Here is a 19,317-nt window from a genome sequence, read left to right as displayed (position 1 = left end):
TGCACAGCATTGAAGTGGAAGTTACGGACTTCAGAACACTTGAGCTGGCCTTGTGCAGAGCTGACAGTGGTTGAGAAGGTTTAGTTTGGAGACTGAGCCAATAAAACTTTATCATGTCTGAGCCAGCACTGTCATTTTTTTCAGCAAATTGATGGTTCTGGTCCAAGTTATATGTTTGTTTTTCACTGTACGTCACTGGACTTGTTTCTTTTAGCATCAGCCTTTATTTATCTATCTGATAATAATATAAAATTCTGTACCCACAGTCATCTCCAGCTACAGATAAAAAATCACCGAATTCTCTCTTAAGTTGTGTTGATATTTACAGCTGGATGTGGAAGATTTCATATCAAAAACAAAGGAAACTACTTTTTTCTCCGTTTTCATGTGTTTTGTCTTGCTTCTCGCTTGTGATCTTAAAATGGCCATCTCAGTCTTCATTTCAAATAACGGAGCAAGCTGAAAAGAGAAAATAAAAGTGTAAATAAGCACAAAAAAATCAAAGAGTTTCTAACTAATCCTACTAAATTAATACCAGATATACTTAATTGGTATTAAATATATAAAAGAAAGGTAAACAACTTGCTGTAAGACATGTACTAAAGGTTGCCATTTCGGTGCCACTGCAGGAAAGAAGAGGTTGAGATTTTTTTTTTCCCTACAGTTTTGCATTTTCTTTGTAATGGCTACATTTTTGTCCTTTGAACATAACTAAACTTTCCTGAAGTTCACGTGTAGTTAGGATCCCCAAAGTCTGAATTTCTTAAGCATAATCCCCATGCAAGAGAATATCTAAGAGCTATAAATGCTGCTTGCAGTAATTTTGTGAAAAGAATGATCATTACATGTGATCTTTGCTTCTGTTTTTTCTCCAAACATAAAAAGGTTTATTAACATACTGATTGTTGTTTGGGGCATGTTGTCATCAAGAATTTCAGACCTGATCAGTTATAAAGGAGTATTTCAGGTCTTAAAGGGCTGACCAGTCTTTAGTGAACCTGTGCCATGCACTGGAACAAGCCAGGGCTTGTTGGGGATCCACTACCCTGTAGAAATGTAAATAAGGCCTTCTAGAACAGTTCATGTTTGTCAGAGAAAAGTTTTTCTAGAATTTTGTTATTCAGTGGTTGTATATTCAGCAATACAGATGATGTCTATAAGGCCATTGGTTTCCAATTCATTGGTAAAACCTCTCCCAATAATGTTCTTGCTAGAGAAAATCTGACTCTTGTAGAAAGATTGAAATTAAATTAACTCTATCACCTTTTTCTTAACATCAGTAGAGCATGACAGTGCTCCAAAAGCACACGTACTGCATTTGTATATATTAGCTCACAGATCTGTGAGCATGACTTTTTTCCTTGTCCTTGTTGCTTGATGCCCAGTGGACTCTAACATACACTCTGCTGAGGCTTTACATAAGATAATATTGCTGTCTTTCACATGTGAACTTAGCAGTGTTTTGTTAGCTTATCTCCAGGGACTTTGCTTTTAGGAACGGAACAAAGTGAACACACAAAAAGAGTTGGAAAGGGGTTTTGTTTGTTTCATGTAGAAGGCATTTTGCAGCCACTAGTGTGGGTGAAAAATATTTATGCTATGATCTAGGACTTCAGCTTGGTTGAATCCCAAGCTTTTTGGCCCAGGTCTGGGATTTTAAGATTATGCCTTTACACCAAACAAGGACACTTGTTTTTACTGATGTTCAAGACCTATGTGTGGAGACCAGGAAGAGCCCACTTCTGATGCTGTTTTTCAGTGGATTAATTTTCTTTCAATTTGTAAATAATAATGTTGGTGTTTTTCATCATTTAGAAAACCAAAAGAAAGTTAAAGAAGGAATGAGTATTATTTAAATAAAGACTTGAGACACATTAGAAACAAGCATTGAAGTTGAATCTACAGAGGATACTTTTTTTTCTGTAGAGGATAAGTATGTTACTAAAGTTATTATAGATATTTGAAGAATAATAAAAGCAATAAATCATGATGGCAATAAACATGCTAATTGCATACTTAAGAATGTCTATTCCTCACGTGGTGCTGCTGAATTACACCGAGCTGATTTACTCCATGCAGTGGCATGGGCAGAGGAGCCAATGGCATCTCTGTCTGAGCATGTGACTCTCTGGAGGAGAAAGTGTGCAGCTGCTAGGCTGCCGAGCTGTGCTCCCTGCTGGTCCCATCTCTTCCAGTCATGTCTGGCAGGCTGGTGGAAGCAGCCATGTGTTCTGAGAAGAGCTGCTCTGGTGCTATTGTACTGGTACTCCCTTAGGAGTCCTTCACAATTTGGGACACAAGTTCTCTGGGATAAAGCAGTGTTCCAATATGTCTCATAAATAAGTATTGTATCCTTCAGCTTTTTTCTTATTTGCAGAACTAGAGTGAAATGGAACAGTGTGGAAGGCTCTGAAAAGCTACATAAACTATTTTCTGTTCTTACTGTTGGTGTACTGTACATCTCATGAGTGACCACAAGTTCCCACATAGGTGAATTCCCATAGGGGGCTGTGTTTATGTTGCCCAACTACTTTATCCAGCCACAACACCATCCTCAGATCTCTTTTCTTGGCACTGTTTTATAGTGGTAAGCAGGACGCTCTTGCTGACTGGCTGCTTTCCTGCATTTTCTCCTGAATTACACTTCTCACTGGACAATTACTGGGGCTTTGAGCCTCAAAAGTATTGTAGCGTAGGAAATCATCATGGCCAAGTTCTTACGAAGTTTCCTGGCCTACAGAGGACTCTCCATTGGGAAAATTAGGAGAAACTCAGAAACAGAAAAGGGGACAAAATTCATTTTACAAACTAGGCAATAAGACATGTCAGGGAGACAGAAAATGCTTCTGGGGAGAGGAATTTCATAGGATCTGGTGTTTCATGAGCTGAAGGGAGCTGACTACCCTGCATACCTGCCCTATATTTCACCCTGGGGATCTTTCACCAGAAGTCTGACTTCAGCGAAGTAAACTAGAGGCAGCCTGTTTTTGTGCAGTTCCCTGGCAATGCTGCTGCAGTTCAGACACCATTTGAATACTCATGTGGGATTTCATTTTCTTTTCCAATTAAAACTTGAAGTCACATGCTGTTTGTCTGGGTAGTGCAGTTCCCTGCCACTGAAGTTACTGTTACGTACATCAGGCAAGAAAGGCTCTCTGGGTACAAGGGCTCAGGAATGTGCTGGCAGTCTGGGAAAGGACAGCTAAGGAAAAGCAGCATTTTGTTAGATTTGGCCTATTGCATTCAGGACAGTCGTTGCTCTGGAGTACATCAGGACAGTTCACCTTGGAAAGTTTTGGTTTTGCTGTCTATGATTGTCTTAGATACTCATTTGAGGGTTTTGATGGTTTTCTTCTACCGAAGTTATGTTTACTCAGTCCAAGGATATTCAGAGCTCCTCATTATAGTGCCTGATGCTAAAACCATGCTTGAATGGCACTACATATTTCATGCTGACCTCTCTCACTTGAAATCCAATGTTTGGCACACCACAAAAACTGAAACAATTTGCAGACTGGTCATCTGTTGCTAGCAACTGCCTGGATAGGCCCAGCCAAAACACATGCCTTTGTTCTGGTTTTGGGGGGGGGGGGGGGGGGGGGAGAATTGACCCCACTGAAAAGAAGTAGCAGAGCTGTTGCTTATTAGTCCTTCTGGATCGTACCCTCTGGGTACAGGAAAATAGGGTACCTCTGGAGCTGTGCCTACCTGGCAGAACATTTATACAGTAAAGTTGCTCCAGATGGCTTATCTCCATATACAGTTTTCATGTAGTTGCTCAATAAAACAGTGACAAAGTTAGGAAGAATACTCATGAATCCTGATTCCCAGTTCCTGGCATTGTGCACTGTGAATAAGTGATCTATACGTATATTGCTTTTTATAAGGAGCACCTGAAGCCAGCTAGGTATAGCAGGCTTGAGATTTGCAGTGTCCTCTTTCCTGGGCTTGTCCTCTCTGTTTCTCCTCTATTCTTAAAAGATTATTGGTTTTCATTTCTATCTCCTTCTTTTGTTTGTTTTCCTTCCATTTCTTTCCTTTGCAAGTATTGAATGTCTCCTGTGGGAGTAAGCCCAGCCACATGTGCGTGCAATGATGGTTTATTTTTATTGGAGTCATTGCTTGTGACTGTTATTCATTACTATAGGAAGAACTTCACTAACAAACTGCTCTGAGAGCTTTTTTTTCTGTTGTAAAAAGTCCTGTTTTGTCCATAGCTTTTGAGAGTATCTACTACCATCATTAAGACTTTGAGAGTTTGGAGCTCAGACACTGCCTCCTGAATGTCCTGTTGTGTCTGGTTTTGCAAAGCAGAATCTCAGTACATCTCAGCTTCTTTGCAGGGTGTCTCTTTAGGTCAGCTTTTCAACAATCTGTCTACCTCTCTGCCACCTAAGCAACTCAACTGACCTCTGCTTGGGGAAGAATTTGTGGTTGCACAAAGTGCAGAGTCACTGGCTACTATTATACTCTTAGGATAATAACGTGTACAGCCAGAACATCACCAAGCCAGGTCTGCCTGAGATGAAATGCTGATTCAGAAAAGGCAAGTAAAAAGTACTATAAAGTGCTTCTATCTCACTTCCACTTCTAGCCTTCACACTAGATAAGTAATCCTCACTTTTATTTCAAGTTATCACATATTCTGTGTCACCATGGGCAAGACCGTGGTGTCCCATCTTTAAGGTCATGAGAGGAATTCCTGGTACTTCTTTAAGATGAATATCAGCATAAATAATAAAACTATTGGTAGTTGAATTAGGAACATATGCTTAACATAAATATATGCTAGAATTTAGCTATGTAAGCAGCCTACATAATTTCACAGAAGAAATACAGAGGTGTAGAATTAGTTTTTATTAATTAGCCATCTGAGAGTGGAGCACAGAGAGGAAAGTCAAGTGGTCTGCCTAGGCTTACACAAAAGAATATATGATCATATCCTAGAAGTTATTGCTAGGAAGGAATAAAAAGACAAGAAGTTATTTATCTGAAATTTGGCTATTCTTACATAGATTCATTATTTCTAGAGATTTGTTTTAAATATTTCAAAAGCTCTGCTTTGCACTAGCACTGACTCTTCTAATTAAAGGTAATCTGTCATAATTTGGGTGAGAAAGTTTGATCTCTTTGATATTAATTTACATTTGTTAATATAAGTGTCATGCTGATATTTCAGGATAGAGATTTCTTTGAATTTTCTCCCATGCTGAATCCATTTCATGTTTTTCCTTGGGCTTTTGAAGACTTTCTCTTCATTAATTTTCTTACTCAAATCAGCACCCAGGGTTGCTGTTTTCCCTGTAAAAATGTCTTAAGTGCATCTGCATTTCTCCTCCGTCACTTTTTCTGTAGATGATAAACAGGGACTTCTTGGCTTTGCAGTATTAGCAATGTTTTTAATATATGAAATTTGTATGTATTGCACTAAAAGAAAATAAACAGATGTGCTGCTGCATTTTGAGGGATTGAGACAACAGCAGGATGGTCAGTTGCCTTTTGAGTCCATTCACTTTGCTGTTTTTTCCAGATGTGTGTTAATGGACATTTTTAGGATGTACACAAACTCTGCTTGCCTACTTTTCTGCACTAATTGGTTTGGATTTATGGAATGCCTCTCATAAAGTGTCTCTAGCTGCCATTGTTGCTTTTCTATAAAGTACTAGAAAGGAAACTTGTTCCTAAACAGTTTCCTCTGGGTGGGATTTTCTTGTGGGGAAAGGGGAGATACAATCCATTTAAACTGCTCTATAAAGAATTGCATGGAGCTGTGGCCCATTACCCTGGCCTTGATGAAAGCTTTTTCAAACTGCTGGACTTCAGAGAACCACATCTTGCAGGTGCTATGCATGGCACAAATTAAACTATAGTTTCCTAAGAAATCATTTTAATCCAAATGATGATTGTTTTTTAATTTTTTTTTCATGTATGAAAGCAGTAGGGACTCCACATCTACTCTCAGTACTGGGGCATGTTAGTAGCCCTACTTCTCACAGTTTCCTCTCTAGTGCTCAAGACATCTTAAGCATGCCCCGTTTCAGTCCACCAATTCTTTTTTTTATAACAAGGAAGTACATGTGTGGGGTCTGGATGTTTGGGAAGACTGAAGAATGACTGCATATACCTCTTTTTCCTCAGCTTGTCTGTTTTACCTCTTTATTCCCAATAATTGCACAGTCTGCCCAACCTGTAGCCTTTCTTACTGACAAGTGTATGGGTGCAGACAGTACAGCTGGAGTAGCTGAGCTTTCTTCTACTTGAAAGGGGAAAACTTGTGCATAGAGAGTTTTGCTTGCAGTGGGATTTGGAGGAAGATGCAAAGCAGAGGGGATAATTGTTTCCATAAGAAAACACTAGGCCCAGATAAAGTCAAACTCTGCAGTGATTTGCTTATGAAGGCAATATGATTTAATAACATGTTATTCAGATTTTGGTGCTGGTATCAGCTATAAAATCTTTAGGACTGTATTTAATTTCTGAGCTTCAATTTACCCATGTGCATAATGGGGTTATTTTTTCCCCACCCTTTTAAGGCCTTTTTGAAATCTATAGATTAAGTACCATGTATAAGCAAAATGTTGTTATCCAGAGAGTCATTTGCCATCAGAGATCAGTTAATTGTTTATAGGTATATCTTGTGAGCTTAGTAAATGATTGCAAGTGATCTAAAGTACTTTTTTTCCACCATAACACTGGAAAGGCGTTAGGGTCACTTTTTGTTTCTGCAATAAGGGGCAGTTATCTTCCAAGTCAAATCAGAACCCATGACAGGACTGATGCCTCAGAGAGCTCCAAGGTCTAAGGAGCATTAGTATTTGGTAAGGCTTGGCAGGGAACACAAGCATTTTTTCTCTTATTTTGTAAAAAGCCATCCCATTGCTCTAAAGGATGCTTCAATGTGAAGAGGGAGTGGGGAACAACGGCATATTGCTCTGTGAAGCCTTGATGCCACTACGGTGTTGGTGCCCTTTAGGGAATTTTTGGTTCTCTCCTTGGGTACCTTTCTGGTGGGCTGGAGGCAGTGTAAACTGTGGAATTGAGAAATAGAGCTGGCCCTGGGAACTGGGTTGCAGTTCCTGCTCAGAAGTAAATGATCCGCAGAATAAGGACTGCTGCTTTCATTTCTAGAATGTATCAAATTCCGGCACACTGGGCCTAGAAGAAGCAGAAGGGAGGGCAGAAAAAACAGTTATGAAGTCTGCTGGGATATCTGATGCAAAATCAACTTTGTTGTTTTCCTTACTGGCTTTTTCCTGGGCTCTATTGCAGCTGAAAAAACAACCCTTCTGATCTACAATAAGAAGGGAAATTCTGGCATGAAGATTGTCCACCCGGTCAATTTGGCACAATTGTGGGAAAGATTTGTTTAGTTTAGCACTGATTTTATTAGTACATGAGTCTAATCAAACCTTGAGAGATAGTATTCTACCTGTTGAGTGACCCTGTCAGTAGTGTAGGCTTCCTTCTTAATTCTCATGCTCTTTCAAGCGAATGTGGTGTTACTGAAGAGTTCTCCTGAAATGCACCAGCTGTTAGCAAGGCTTGTTTACTGCACTAGAACAACATGAATTAGCAAAACATCCCAGCAAGCCAGCATTGTTTCAGTTAGGGCCACAAGCATAGTGAGAGCCAGACTCCTTTCACAGGTCTCTGGTATCCAGTCAGTAGACCTGAATTCCAAGATATTTATTGACTGTAAATGTGGATTTGTTTTTCATTCAGTCCTTAGTGCATGTATATGCATTTTGTCAGTACAATAGACAAGAATAATGTAAGTCTAGGAGACAAGATAGTGTAAGGAAAAGCTTAACACAATAAAAAGAGAAGAATCTGTTCACTGGTTAAGAAACTGACATACTTTAAAGGAGGCTTCAAATGGTTTTATTTATGTTCCTCTGTCGTTGCTAAAAACCAGTTTCTTGTAATAGTTTCCATTAAAAAATAGGGACAAAACTAGTTGTCTTGCCAGTCTAAATGAAAATGATGCATTAAATGTTAATACAGTGATTTCCTCAAGTATTTCATTGAAATATCTTAGTCCATTAGTTTTGTTAAAATCATTAGTTTTCCACTATAAAATCATAAATTTTTAATCATGTGAGAGCTGATAGCTCAGTCAAAATCATCATGTTATTTCACTGTTTGGTAGTTTATCATCCTGGCGTTTTTGATAACTAATTTGATATAAGACTCTGTCCCCTTCATCATCTTTACTTTTTTTTGGCAGGACATTGGCTTGATTTCTGGTTATCAGAATCTTTCTGAAAGCTCATCCAATACATTTTCCAATTCATCACTTTTCTTGCTATTGACAGGAGGTGTTGTCCCAATAATTGCTGGGCTTCTGCAATCAATTCTGTGATTCATCTCTTCCATGAAGCTTATAAACAATAAAATGTATTAATAAAAATGCTTTCCCTAATTAAAACAAACTGTAACGTACAGTATTTCTGCTGTCATCATCAATTCTCTCCAAGCCTTTTGTTTCTCAACTGCTCTGCCTGTCTCACATTTATCTCCCTTTATCTAATCTAATGGCATCTATCCAATTTCTATTCCCTTTTCATCAAGGTGATATATTTCTTCTTCCCTAGTACCTTTGTGTTCTTAGCATGTCTCATGGCAGAAATTATTTTTCAGTAATTTAATATTTATTCTATGTTGTTGTCAAATAATAAATAATTATTACAAACCTCTTGACAGGGAAATGTGATGCTAGAAAGGAAAGAAAGGAAACTAAGATTTGACCATTTTGTAGAGGTTGGACTTGGCAAAACTTGAAATTGCTTTCATTTTTACTTCCCTCATCCATCTCTGTGATTCGCACTTTGCTGGAACAGCAGCATAAGAATAACTGCAACTGGATTTTAGGTTCAATTCCAGAAGTTCATGGGTAGCTCATGGAGAACATTTCAGAAGTCTCATAGGATGAATTAGAAAGACTAAGTACTGTTTCATCATTTTTCTATATGTATTTTCTATTAATTTCACTATTTAAAAAATAATTTTTGTAATCAAAATGCCTGTTAATTTTTTTAGGCTATTACTTGCCACTACTGTTTACTCACCTCAAAATGTGTACTACTTTTGGTGCAACTTTAACTGCACTGAAGTGTTAATAGGAAAAAAAAATTGTTGGGGCCTGGATTAATTTTTGATTCCATGATTAAATAGTGCATATCGCTAGAGGTGTGTTTTTCACTTATCTGGCTAGGAAACAGTGCAATAAATTCCTTTACATACATCAAGAACATTAGTGGAGTTCTATTTTCCTTTCTTTTCCTGAAGTAAAAAAGGAACCGAGGAAATATTTTATGTTGGACTGAAAATTTAGGTTCGTGATCTTAAGTTTTGTAAAGTAAGATTGTGGAAAGAGGTCTGTGTTTCAGCTTGTTATTAAATTATTCTGATTTATATCCAGATTCAGATAATACATCTCTCTGTCCTCCCCAGTTTTCAGCCAGGAGTGATTTAGAACTGAAACAAGACATATAGCTGAATATATGTGAATTTTATAAATTCCTGTTCTGCCTGTGCTGCCTGCTTCTGAGTTATTCTGGAAGATCCATCTCATGTGTTCTCCACATCCTCAGATGGCTGTTTGTAATCTTATGGTGAGGAGCAGATGCTCACCAGAAGATAGAGATGAGAAGACTTTAAATTACAGATTCTGTATTTGAAAACCAGCAACTTTTTCTTGGTTTATTCACCACAAAGATCCTTAGTGGCACATGGGCCATCAAAGGACATTGTTAGTCTGTATCGTTCCAACTCTGTCAGTTCTGTCAGCATAAAACATGGGTTGGCAGGGCTTCGATGTTGTCAGGATGCCCATAGGACTTGAAGAGACTTAATAGGTCATGAAGTGCTCCCTAGGCACTGCTTCATATCCCTTTCATAAATATTTTTATCTGAATCCTAAAAACAAAGATTAACTTTTTTAGCTTTGCCTCCTTGAGTTGAAGGCTCTTCCAGAGTCTCACTTTACTGATAGTTATGATAGTTTCAAATTGCCAGCCAAAATGTCTTCATGGCTGCACATCTGTTCTTCTGCCAGTCTTGTCAGTTTGAGAAGCTCTTCTCTTTCTTCCTGCTTCATTCTCTCATTTCCTCTCTCCCCATCCATTTACACACACAGACACTGTCAGCCTTCATTTTTGCCAGATTCACTGAGCTGATGTTTTTCTTAGTGGCATCTCAGATGAGCACTCCAGTCTCCTTGCCAGCATACAGCCCATCTCTTGCAGTTTGAGTTCATAAGTGACCTGTACAGTACACGGTCTCTCAGATTAAAGCTTGCTGGTGTCTTGTACAGAAACCCACATATCCCTGGTTTTACCAGGTACAGTGCACCATATGACTGGATCTGCCACTGTCTTGGCTACATCACCTTACGGGTCAATCTAAGTGAGATACTGGTATCATCTGATACACCCAGGAAGTGTCTTCTGTCCAATAACTGACTGTTTCCCCTTTTGTCTTACAGCTTCTGTGCTTATCCTTGTTTACTTCATTACCAGTGCTCATTTAGCAGTGTTAAAAGCTTTACTTTTAAAAGTAAGATCCAAAGAGATGAGTTCAAATTTATGTCAGAGTTCTAAAAAAAAAAATCAAATAGGGATGTCTGGTATGTCTGGAATGACATCCGTGTTTTCTTTTACCCCATTTTCCAAGACTTTAGTTCATAGAATCATAGAATATCCAGAGCTGGAAGTGACTCACAAGGATCACAGAGTCCAGCTCCTGGCCCTGCACAAGACAGCCCGAGGATCACACCATGAGCCTGAGAATGTTGTCCAAATGCCTCTTGAACTCTGTCAGGGTTCATACTGTGACCACTTCACCAGGGACCATGTTCCAGTGCCCAACCACCCTCTGGGTGAAGAACTTTGTTATCATATCCAACCTAAACCTCTCCTGACACAACTTCAGCCATTCCATCAGGTCCTGTCACTAGTCACCAGAGGGAAGAGATTGGTGCCTGCCTCTCCTCTTCCACTCACAAGAAAGTTGTAGACTGCAACGAAGTCTCCCCTCAGTCTCCTCCAGGCTGAACAGACCAAGTGACCTTAGCTGCTCCTCATACGGCTTCCCCTCAAGATGCTTCACAGTCTCTGTAGCCCTCCTTTGGATGCTCTCTAACAGCTTTATATCCTTCTTATATTGTGGGACCCAAAACTGCCCCCAGCACTCGAGGTGAGGGGTCCCCAGTGCAGAGCAGAGAGGGACAATCCCCTCCCTTGCCAGGCTGGCGATGCTGTGCCGATGCCCCCCAGGACAGGGTTGGCCCTCCTGGCTGCCAGGGCACTGCTGACTGCCATTCAACTTGCCATCGACCAGGGCCCTCAGGTCCCTTTCTGCAGTGCTGCTGTCCAGCCCCTCATTCCCCAGTCTGTCCATAGATCCAGGGTTGCCCCATCCCAGGTGCAGCATCCGGCGCTTTCCATTGTTGAACTTCATGTGGTTGGTGATTGCTCAGTCCCCTAAATTTTCACGGTTTCTCTGCAGGGCCTCCCTGTCTCTGAGGGAGTCAACAGCTCCTCCCAATTTAGTATCATCAGCAAATTTAGTTATTAGGCCTTTGAGTCCTGCATCCAAGTTGTGTTATTCCTCACTTCAAAATTTCTTCTAAAGCCCTGCATGATACTGTCCGGTTACAGGCCTCTACTCACTAGTTTACTTATTTTTTTCTCTTCCTTTAGGGGGACTAAGTTTGCTGCTTCTCAGTTATGTTGTGTCATCTTCAAATTCATAGCAAAGTGACAAATACTAGCTATCAGACCTAAATTCACATGCTGGTTCTTACAATGGTTTTCCAATAGAGATTATTTACTTCTGCTGAATGTGCTAAATTCCTGGAGTTTTCGTTCCACTCAGTTATTTCTCTATCAATGTGATATGGATAATTCCTATTACCTGCCTTTTCTTCTTTTTCAGTATTGTCCTACCTGTGGAAAACTGATTATTTTTTCACTGCTATCTAGAATATATTTAATCATTATCCCAATGTCATTTCATTATAAATCCGACTTTTATTTCCTTTTTGCTATTATTAATAATCTTTCCAGAGTCAACATTACCTTGATTTTTGGTAATCCTTGGTTTATACTTCTACTTCCTGGCCTTCAAAACATTGTTTTCTTTTTTTGATATGTATTTCTTTCTATATTTTATAAGTTCCTTGTCTATATGTAAGAACGTACTCTATATTGTCTGTTCCAGCTAGAGGATGGTTTGCAATAACCTTTTACAGTTTCTTGGTTTTGCTTGAAAAACAAATCTAAATACATATTTGCTTCTTTTTTTTTGTCTGTGTGTTATGTTAAATATTACAGTTTGATGTTATAAAAATGAATTCTATGTACTCTATCTGGTTGTGAAATATACAGTTGTACTTTAAAGGTTCTTTTTCTCACTAAGCAAACATTCAAAATAAAGCAATACCTTTGAATATTCTGAGCTGTTTCCATTTCATTTCAAAAAGGAAGCTAATTCAGAGCTCAGATGTAGCTGTGCAACAGCCACCTTTCAGAGGGACCCTGTGATGTGCTGCTGAATGGATGTGATTTATTATATTTTTTCATTGCTATACTTAGTTATGCACATATTGTAACTGCATAAAAATGCACTAACAGAATGTACATAGAGTTATTTGAATGTCTATCCATGTGCACGTATAACTGTGCCTTGTGCACATGCATATGTAGGTTAGCATTTATGTGCATGGTAGTGCATGGAATGCCTAAAATTTGACCTCAGATGTCAGAATTGTAACTGTTTCACTTCAGGCCTTTCCAGTTAAACATCCAGCTGTTGTGGGAGAGTCTACCTGAGTGTTTGCACAGTTCTTCCACCCCATCCTCTCCCTTGTGTTTTTTAGAGCTGAGGGAGTGTGCGAAGCACCTGGAGGCAACTCCAGGTTGCCATTAACTCCATTCTACTTTCTTCCTGGCAGAATCTTCCTCCTGCTGTGCCAGTGGGAAGTGCTGTCTCTGTGGTAACCAATGACAGGACCTGAGGAGATGGCCTGAAGTTCTGTCGGGGAGGTTTAGGTTAGCTACTGGAATAAGGTTCTTCATGTGGAGGGTGGCTGGGCACTGGAACAGGCTCCCCAGGGAAGTGGTCACAGCACCAAGCCTGTTCAAGTTCAAGAAGCATTTGGACAATGCCATCAGGCACATGGTGTGACTCTTGGGGATGGTCCTGTGCAGAGCCGGGAGTTGGATTCGATAATCCCTTGCAACTCAGCGTATTCTGTGATTCTGGGATAATGACAGGCAAGGGAATTCAGGTTTTGTTAGAGTACATGAGGCACATGGGATGTGACTTGCCCCTCTTTCCTCCAGAAGATAATCCCAGAGAGAATGGTAATTAACATGGAAGAGGGGAAAGTGCTACTACAGTGGTTTTCCTAGTTGGAGTGTTCACAAAGTATTCATGGTATCATATCCTGAGGTGGTTTTGCCAGCTTCATAAAACAGAAAGGAAAACATTGTCATTTGGACTGGTCTGATATTCTCTGACTGTATTTTTGGTCTTTGTGCCTGCCTTTATTTTTTGCTTTCAAAGAAGAAGGGAGATTATGTTTGGTTTAAATGCTGAAGCCCATAAATGTTAGCTAGCTGTGGGTAATAATGGTTATGTTTGAAGAACCAGATATGGGGATATTTTTAGTTCAGCCTGGATCAGAATCAGATGAGAAAGAGTTGGAAGACAAAGCACCTAAGCATGGTCCTGTCTGCAGATTACATGCAAATACAAATGAAACTACCTACTCTACAGACACCCTTAGCATTGAAAGTGCTACAGAAAAATCTCTGCTTCAGTCACTGCTGTCAGTGACTGAAGCAGGGCCACATGGGCACCATGAGATCAGTGTTTGTGCTGATCACATTTTGGGCAGAGCGTATTAAATTTGTCATTAAAATGTCACTTTCATGTAGGTGACAGAATGAGGGTTATTTTGAGGCAAGCTGTGGAGGAGCAGTCCTTGGCAATGAGCAAAAACCAAACAGACAAGCAATAAAGCTTGGCACGTTTGTGTGAGTTTGCCACCTGCAGGTCCCACATTCCCTACCCTGCTAACAAGCCCATTTCTGTCTCCGTAGCTCTGCTGCAGCTCATCTTCCACAGAGGATGGTTCTTCCATAGTGGAGCCAGGGAGCTGGGTCTATTTCTGGCGTCACCCTAACACCAAGCTAAATTCAATTGCACTATTCACCCTGAGGGGACTCCAGTTCCTATTTTGATATTTCAAGGACAAGATCCTTGAATAAAGCTTAACATGGTCATTACCCCTTTTGCAAAAGAGGGCATCCAGATACTTGCAATGGCATGTTACAATCCCCAGTGTGATGACCCATGAGTGGATGTGCTGCTTCCAGGGGCTCGAGGAGGACAGTGGATGGAGTTCTTGGAGAAGGCAAGGGGGCATATCTGTGAAATGGCTAATGGCAGTTAAAAATTGCCATGCACTGTGGCAGTTTTGTTCAAAATTGTCTCTGAGTGCAACACCGTGAACCAGCAGGAATGGTTAAGCTTAACAGGATGCCAGTAAGACAAGCAAAGCTTACTGCTTTCATTACTGCTTTCATGATGGTTAACGCTGTCCTCGTTATTAATTGTTGTCTTCCCTGATGGGGGAGGCGTTCAGATTTTTGCCAGGAGGAAAAAGGAGGCGAATGGGACTTCATGCTTCTCAGTCCCCAGAGAGGTGTTTATTAATTCTTATCTAAGGAGTACAAGCCACTGGCATGGCCTAGACATAGCACAGAGCAGAGAGTGCAGCAAGAAGACAACTTATCAAGTTTTCACAGCCTTTTTAAAAGTAAATTACCCAATGAAAACTTAAAATGCGAGATATTTTCACTTTTTTACTAATGTCCAACAAGTTCCTAAATCACGTAGACAGGAACTGCGTAATTCTTTATCCGGTCATCCCAAACTACTTCTACTGCAGAATATGGAGTAGTAGAAGAAGATCTGGAGAACAACAACAATCCTCCATTTTGAAGTTTTTTGCTTTTATCTATTTGCTATGCAAATAGACCTAAAAACTCTAAATTTTTCACCCTGTGATAATCTCACATAGTATTCTATGACCTAATTCACACCATTGTAAATTCAAATTCTTCCCAGAGGCTAGGCAAATTTTCCCATGGACAAAGGCCAAAACCAGTACTGTCCAGGGCGGTAAAACCCTTCAAAACAGGCAGAGAAATATTCTCTGCATTCTGGGTTCCCACAATGGTGTTTTTTAGGAACTGTGAATCCTTTTAAAATTGCAGCATAATCTATATATGTGTATGAAAAGACCTCAACTACTTAGAAGTGACAAGACTAGATCAATAACTACATGTTATTTCTGAAGTGTGCTTTACTACTTCTGTAAGTTAAATCTGGTGAGTTTGTTTTGCAGATTTGAGCTTTGATCAGTATGTTATAAAGATGCATACTTACATCATATGTTTGTTTTGCAGCTCCTGGTTGCTAAATCCCCTGTTGCTCCATTCTCTGCTTTTTTCTACACCATTGAGAAATCAGGCTTGGTTCTTCAGGGTAAGACCAGAACATTGGTTGTTTTGCCTTTTCAATTAGTATTTTAAGCAGACTGAATGTAGATAACAACTACTGTTGAAAATGGTGCTGTTTATACAGAATTAAAATCCCACACATTTAAACATTGTGGTTGACAAGGGCAGCATTCTGCTGAATTCACTGGTTTTTCTTGGATTATACTAAATTAGTTCTTGCATATTGCCATGGATCTAGGAGTGGGCCCTGAAATTATTAACCAGGGCTCCAAGGTAAAGCGGAATGGTCTGGGTAACATGGGTCCTATGGGATAGGCTTCTTCAGAAGAAACATACCCATCTATCATTAATAACCTGCTCTAAAATGGTTCTTCTTTAGCAAATGGCTTGACATCAGTAAAAATACAGGAAATTAATATCTGTTTTGTGTTTTTGTGATTCTTTTAATACTAATGCCCTGTGGTCTTAAATATCCTCAGATTCTCTAGGATATGAAGTGGTATTCTGAAAAGCTGGATATTAGTACCATGCTGATGGGGAGCTAGGATTCCTCGTGGCTGTGTCCTAAATCATGTACTTTTAGACACGGTAAAGAGGGAAGTTCAACTCTTCCCTTCTTTTCCTCATTTATCCTAACAAACATCCTTACTTTTTGACAAACATTCATAGGTCAGTTTTGTTGAGTTGATGTCTTTTGATATGCAGCCTGGCTCCTTATCACTGCATCAGTTTAATGGACTGAATAAAACTAGTCAGTGCCTGTCACTTCCTGTTCAGGGAAGACACTGTGATATGCAGCCATGGCAATAACACAAGTGAATATCGCTGGTTCTCAGGTTCCACTGATTGAGAATCACTGATCCCATGAGGCACTATGAACATTTTAAGGGATGTGAACAGTTCTCCTCCTTCTGATTGCACATTTTTCACATTCAAACAGGTTGTACCAGACTAATGACATACTTATGCTTCTTAGTGACTCAATATGCTTACGTCTCAGGTGATGCAAAATGTCAGAAAACAAAAGAAATGAAAATGTTTTATGGTGCATTTTTGCTTCCGTTTGATACATCTACATAATTATGATGGAGGGGAGTGTCCACACAGTGTTTCCTAAGCCTTTGGATACTATTTTCAATATATTCTTAGGTAGCATTTTGGGCACTTGATCTGCTTTATTTGGTACCAGTAATTCTAAAAGTCTACAGGAACTAGAAACAGTTTTCGTTAGTTTAAACTGAGGTTACTTGCAAGAGTTGGTCTTGACATGTTTTGTTTCGCTATAGGGCAGATGACAAGCTACTTTTCTATCTTGGATATCTTGAGTTACATAGATGTTTCTGGTCATTATTTAAAAAGGGAGACAATTTCCTGCTCTGTCCTCAGGCACTAATGTAGTGAAACTTCGGGAAAGAAAGTTTTCCCATTTCAGAAACAGGGAGCGTTTGTTCAGAGGCGATCTTAGTTTTTTCAGTTCTTTTCTGTGAGCCATGAATATAACTTTCCCAGGACTGAACCATACCTTTAAAGAGTAAATGGGCCTGGTTACACATAATGACGATGGAGCAGCACTGATAGGAGGATATCACTGTATCAAAAGTGTGGCCATTGCTCTTTTCCCTATACCCATATGTTTCTGGGGTGTACATTTAAAACACCATTCACCATTTTTCTACAAACAAATAAGATATCAGCACGGATTTCTTTAAGTAATAGATGTCTTGATATCAGGCATTCTTTGTGCATTTTGAAAGGCAACTAGAATGTCTTCTTTTTGTCAACCTTTTATTATTTTTTGACTACATCATTATGTTTCTATTTTAGATATTTTTCTCCAAGATAGGTAGCAAGGAAGGGCATGGTTCCCCTGATAATGTGCCCCAGACTCTTTTACAGAGACTTGTAAGCACTTACATATGAGCCATCTCACTGATTTTTAAAAGTAAATATTGCATGGTCTCATCCCATATTTCAGTGATCATTATTTCTGTGGAAAGAGGAAGTGAGCAAATCACCAGGAAATGTCTGGTTTGGATAAGATGCAGAAAGTGGCACCAGGCTGCCTTGTTCAAGAGAGGCTAGAGTTTTTCTGAGAGTTGTACCTGATGCTTCTTTCCAAAGGGAAGCTGGGTGCAAGGTAAGGTGACAGTAAGGCAACCAGCCACAGGCTAGCCGGTGACTGCTTGAGGGACATCACATAGCACTAACAAGTGGAATCTGTCCCACAGCCTGATTGCAAAGGCAACTCTCCCATTCAGGCTTTGTTGTTTAATTCCCTTGGTGTCAGGAGGTGAGCACATTCAGGGTGGCTGATGGGATGGATGTGGGAACTGGTGAGAAGCAGCAGCTGGCTGAAGTGCCCAAGATTCTTTCTTTTTACTCAGGGGGTCCTATCCCAGGACCATTAACCAATAGGCCATAAACAAATTGATATCAGAAAATGTGGCTGGAAGCTCCCTGATTAGCGAGGGTGAATGGGGAATGAAAGACAAAGTGAAAGTGTGATTTAACAGTTCCACAAGCAATTTCCATTGCCACCTCTGAGGGATTAGGATGTGTGGAATAGGCTAAAAAAAAAAAAGAGGAGGGGCTCCCCCCGCTTTGTTCTGTGGGCTGGAGGATAATAAAACGGCAGGAGAGGCAGTGCGACTAGTTAGGGATTTCACAGACTGCTATTTGATGCAGTTTAAGGAGCCCTTCTGCTATTGTTGCAGTTAAAATGGGAAGCGGAACTGTTCTCCATTTGCAAAAATCTCCAGCGTCCTCAGGAAGAGGGCTGAGAGCAAAAGGCTATTAAGATGGTAATGCTGCCCCATTTGGAGGAGTGTATCAAAATCCTCTTTGTCAATGTAAATCGCTGCTCTGTTTCCCTGGTATCTTTGCATCTCATGGCCTCAGTGCAAGCACAGAAATTTTTGGAGGAGACCCTAGTGAAGGCAGAACTGCTTCTCTTTTATTGTCAGAGGAGATGTCCAGGCTGCCTAAGGGTCCCTTGGAGAAACCTTCTTTGCTTTTATAAACTTGAAGTGTTCAGGGATGAAGAGAATCCATTTATGCACTCACTCTTTTACTTCCACTTTCAGACTAGAGAAATGAAATGTGTTGATTGAAAAGCAAGATTGGACAGTCAGAAATTTAGCAAGAAAGGTCTTCAGCCTCCTACTTTCGTTGTTTCAGATTGCTCTGTGCTGTAGAGGGAGTGGACTGCAAGCCCAAAAGTACCCTCAGTTGCCTTTATGTTGCAATACAATGTCATGTCATGTTCTACCATGCTGTACAGTGTCACTCTTTGATGAACCTGAATTGGGAATGCAGAATCCAGTCCGACAGCAGATCTCTATTTTGTAGAGATCTTAGACAAAAAGGCAGAAACCTGGATCTAAGCACTGCAAAATATCAGAAGTTTTACTGTCAACTTATATTTGCTGTTTTAAGAACTTGCTGTCGCTTCCCTATTTCAATATACCAGTTGAAGTGAATGAAGTTATACTGTTAAAAAGAAGAATAAAATTAAAAGAGCTCCAGATCTACTTGATTAAGTGGAATGATTCTTCTCATTGGCAGTGATATAATTTCTGTTCTGATTGGAAATTACTAGCTGGTAATTTTGTTCTGGTAAAACAGTCGAAGTTTTGAGCTGCTCTTGCCTAATTGTAGTTTCATTGAAGTTGAATGTAGCACATACTGGGTTAGGTCAGCTGAACTAGAAGATGCTACTTAGCTTTGTGCACACATATGCAAAAAAGATAGGCTGAATGAACTGATTTTAAGCTGTATTCTGTGG

General features: G+C 39.8%; 1 protein-coding gene across 2 annotated transcripts in view; it reads left to right on the top strand.

The window, feature by feature from the left end:
- The window catches only part of RAD51B (RAD51 paralog B), a 179,550-nt gene that overhangs the window by 31,614 nt on the left and 128,619 nt on the right, over positions 1 to 19,317 (top strand). For both annotated transcript variants that reach the window (XR_006019305.1, XM_042047525.1), the window contains exon 3: positions 15,480 to 15,558. Coding sequence is in view for 1 of the 2 variants with exons in the window: in XM_042047525.1 (XP_041903459.1) it covers positions 15,480 to 15,558 (79 nt within the window). In the remaining variant the exon portion in view is untranslated. The remainder of the gene's footprint in view (positions 1 to 15,479; positions 15,559 to 19,317) is intronic.

The sequence above is a fragment of the Corvus kubaryi genome, unplaced genomic scaffold (assembly GCF_017639235.1).
Source record: "Corvus kubaryi isolate FWS band 111438036 unplaced genomic scaffold, C.kubaryi_AGA036_p1.0 66, whole genome shotgun sequence".
NCBI lineage: Eukaryota > Metazoa > Chordata > Aves > Passeriformes > Corvidae > Corvus > Corvus kubaryi.
Note: the sequence above shows the minus strand (reverse complement) of the source record. Positions and strands in the feature narration are given on the sequence as shown.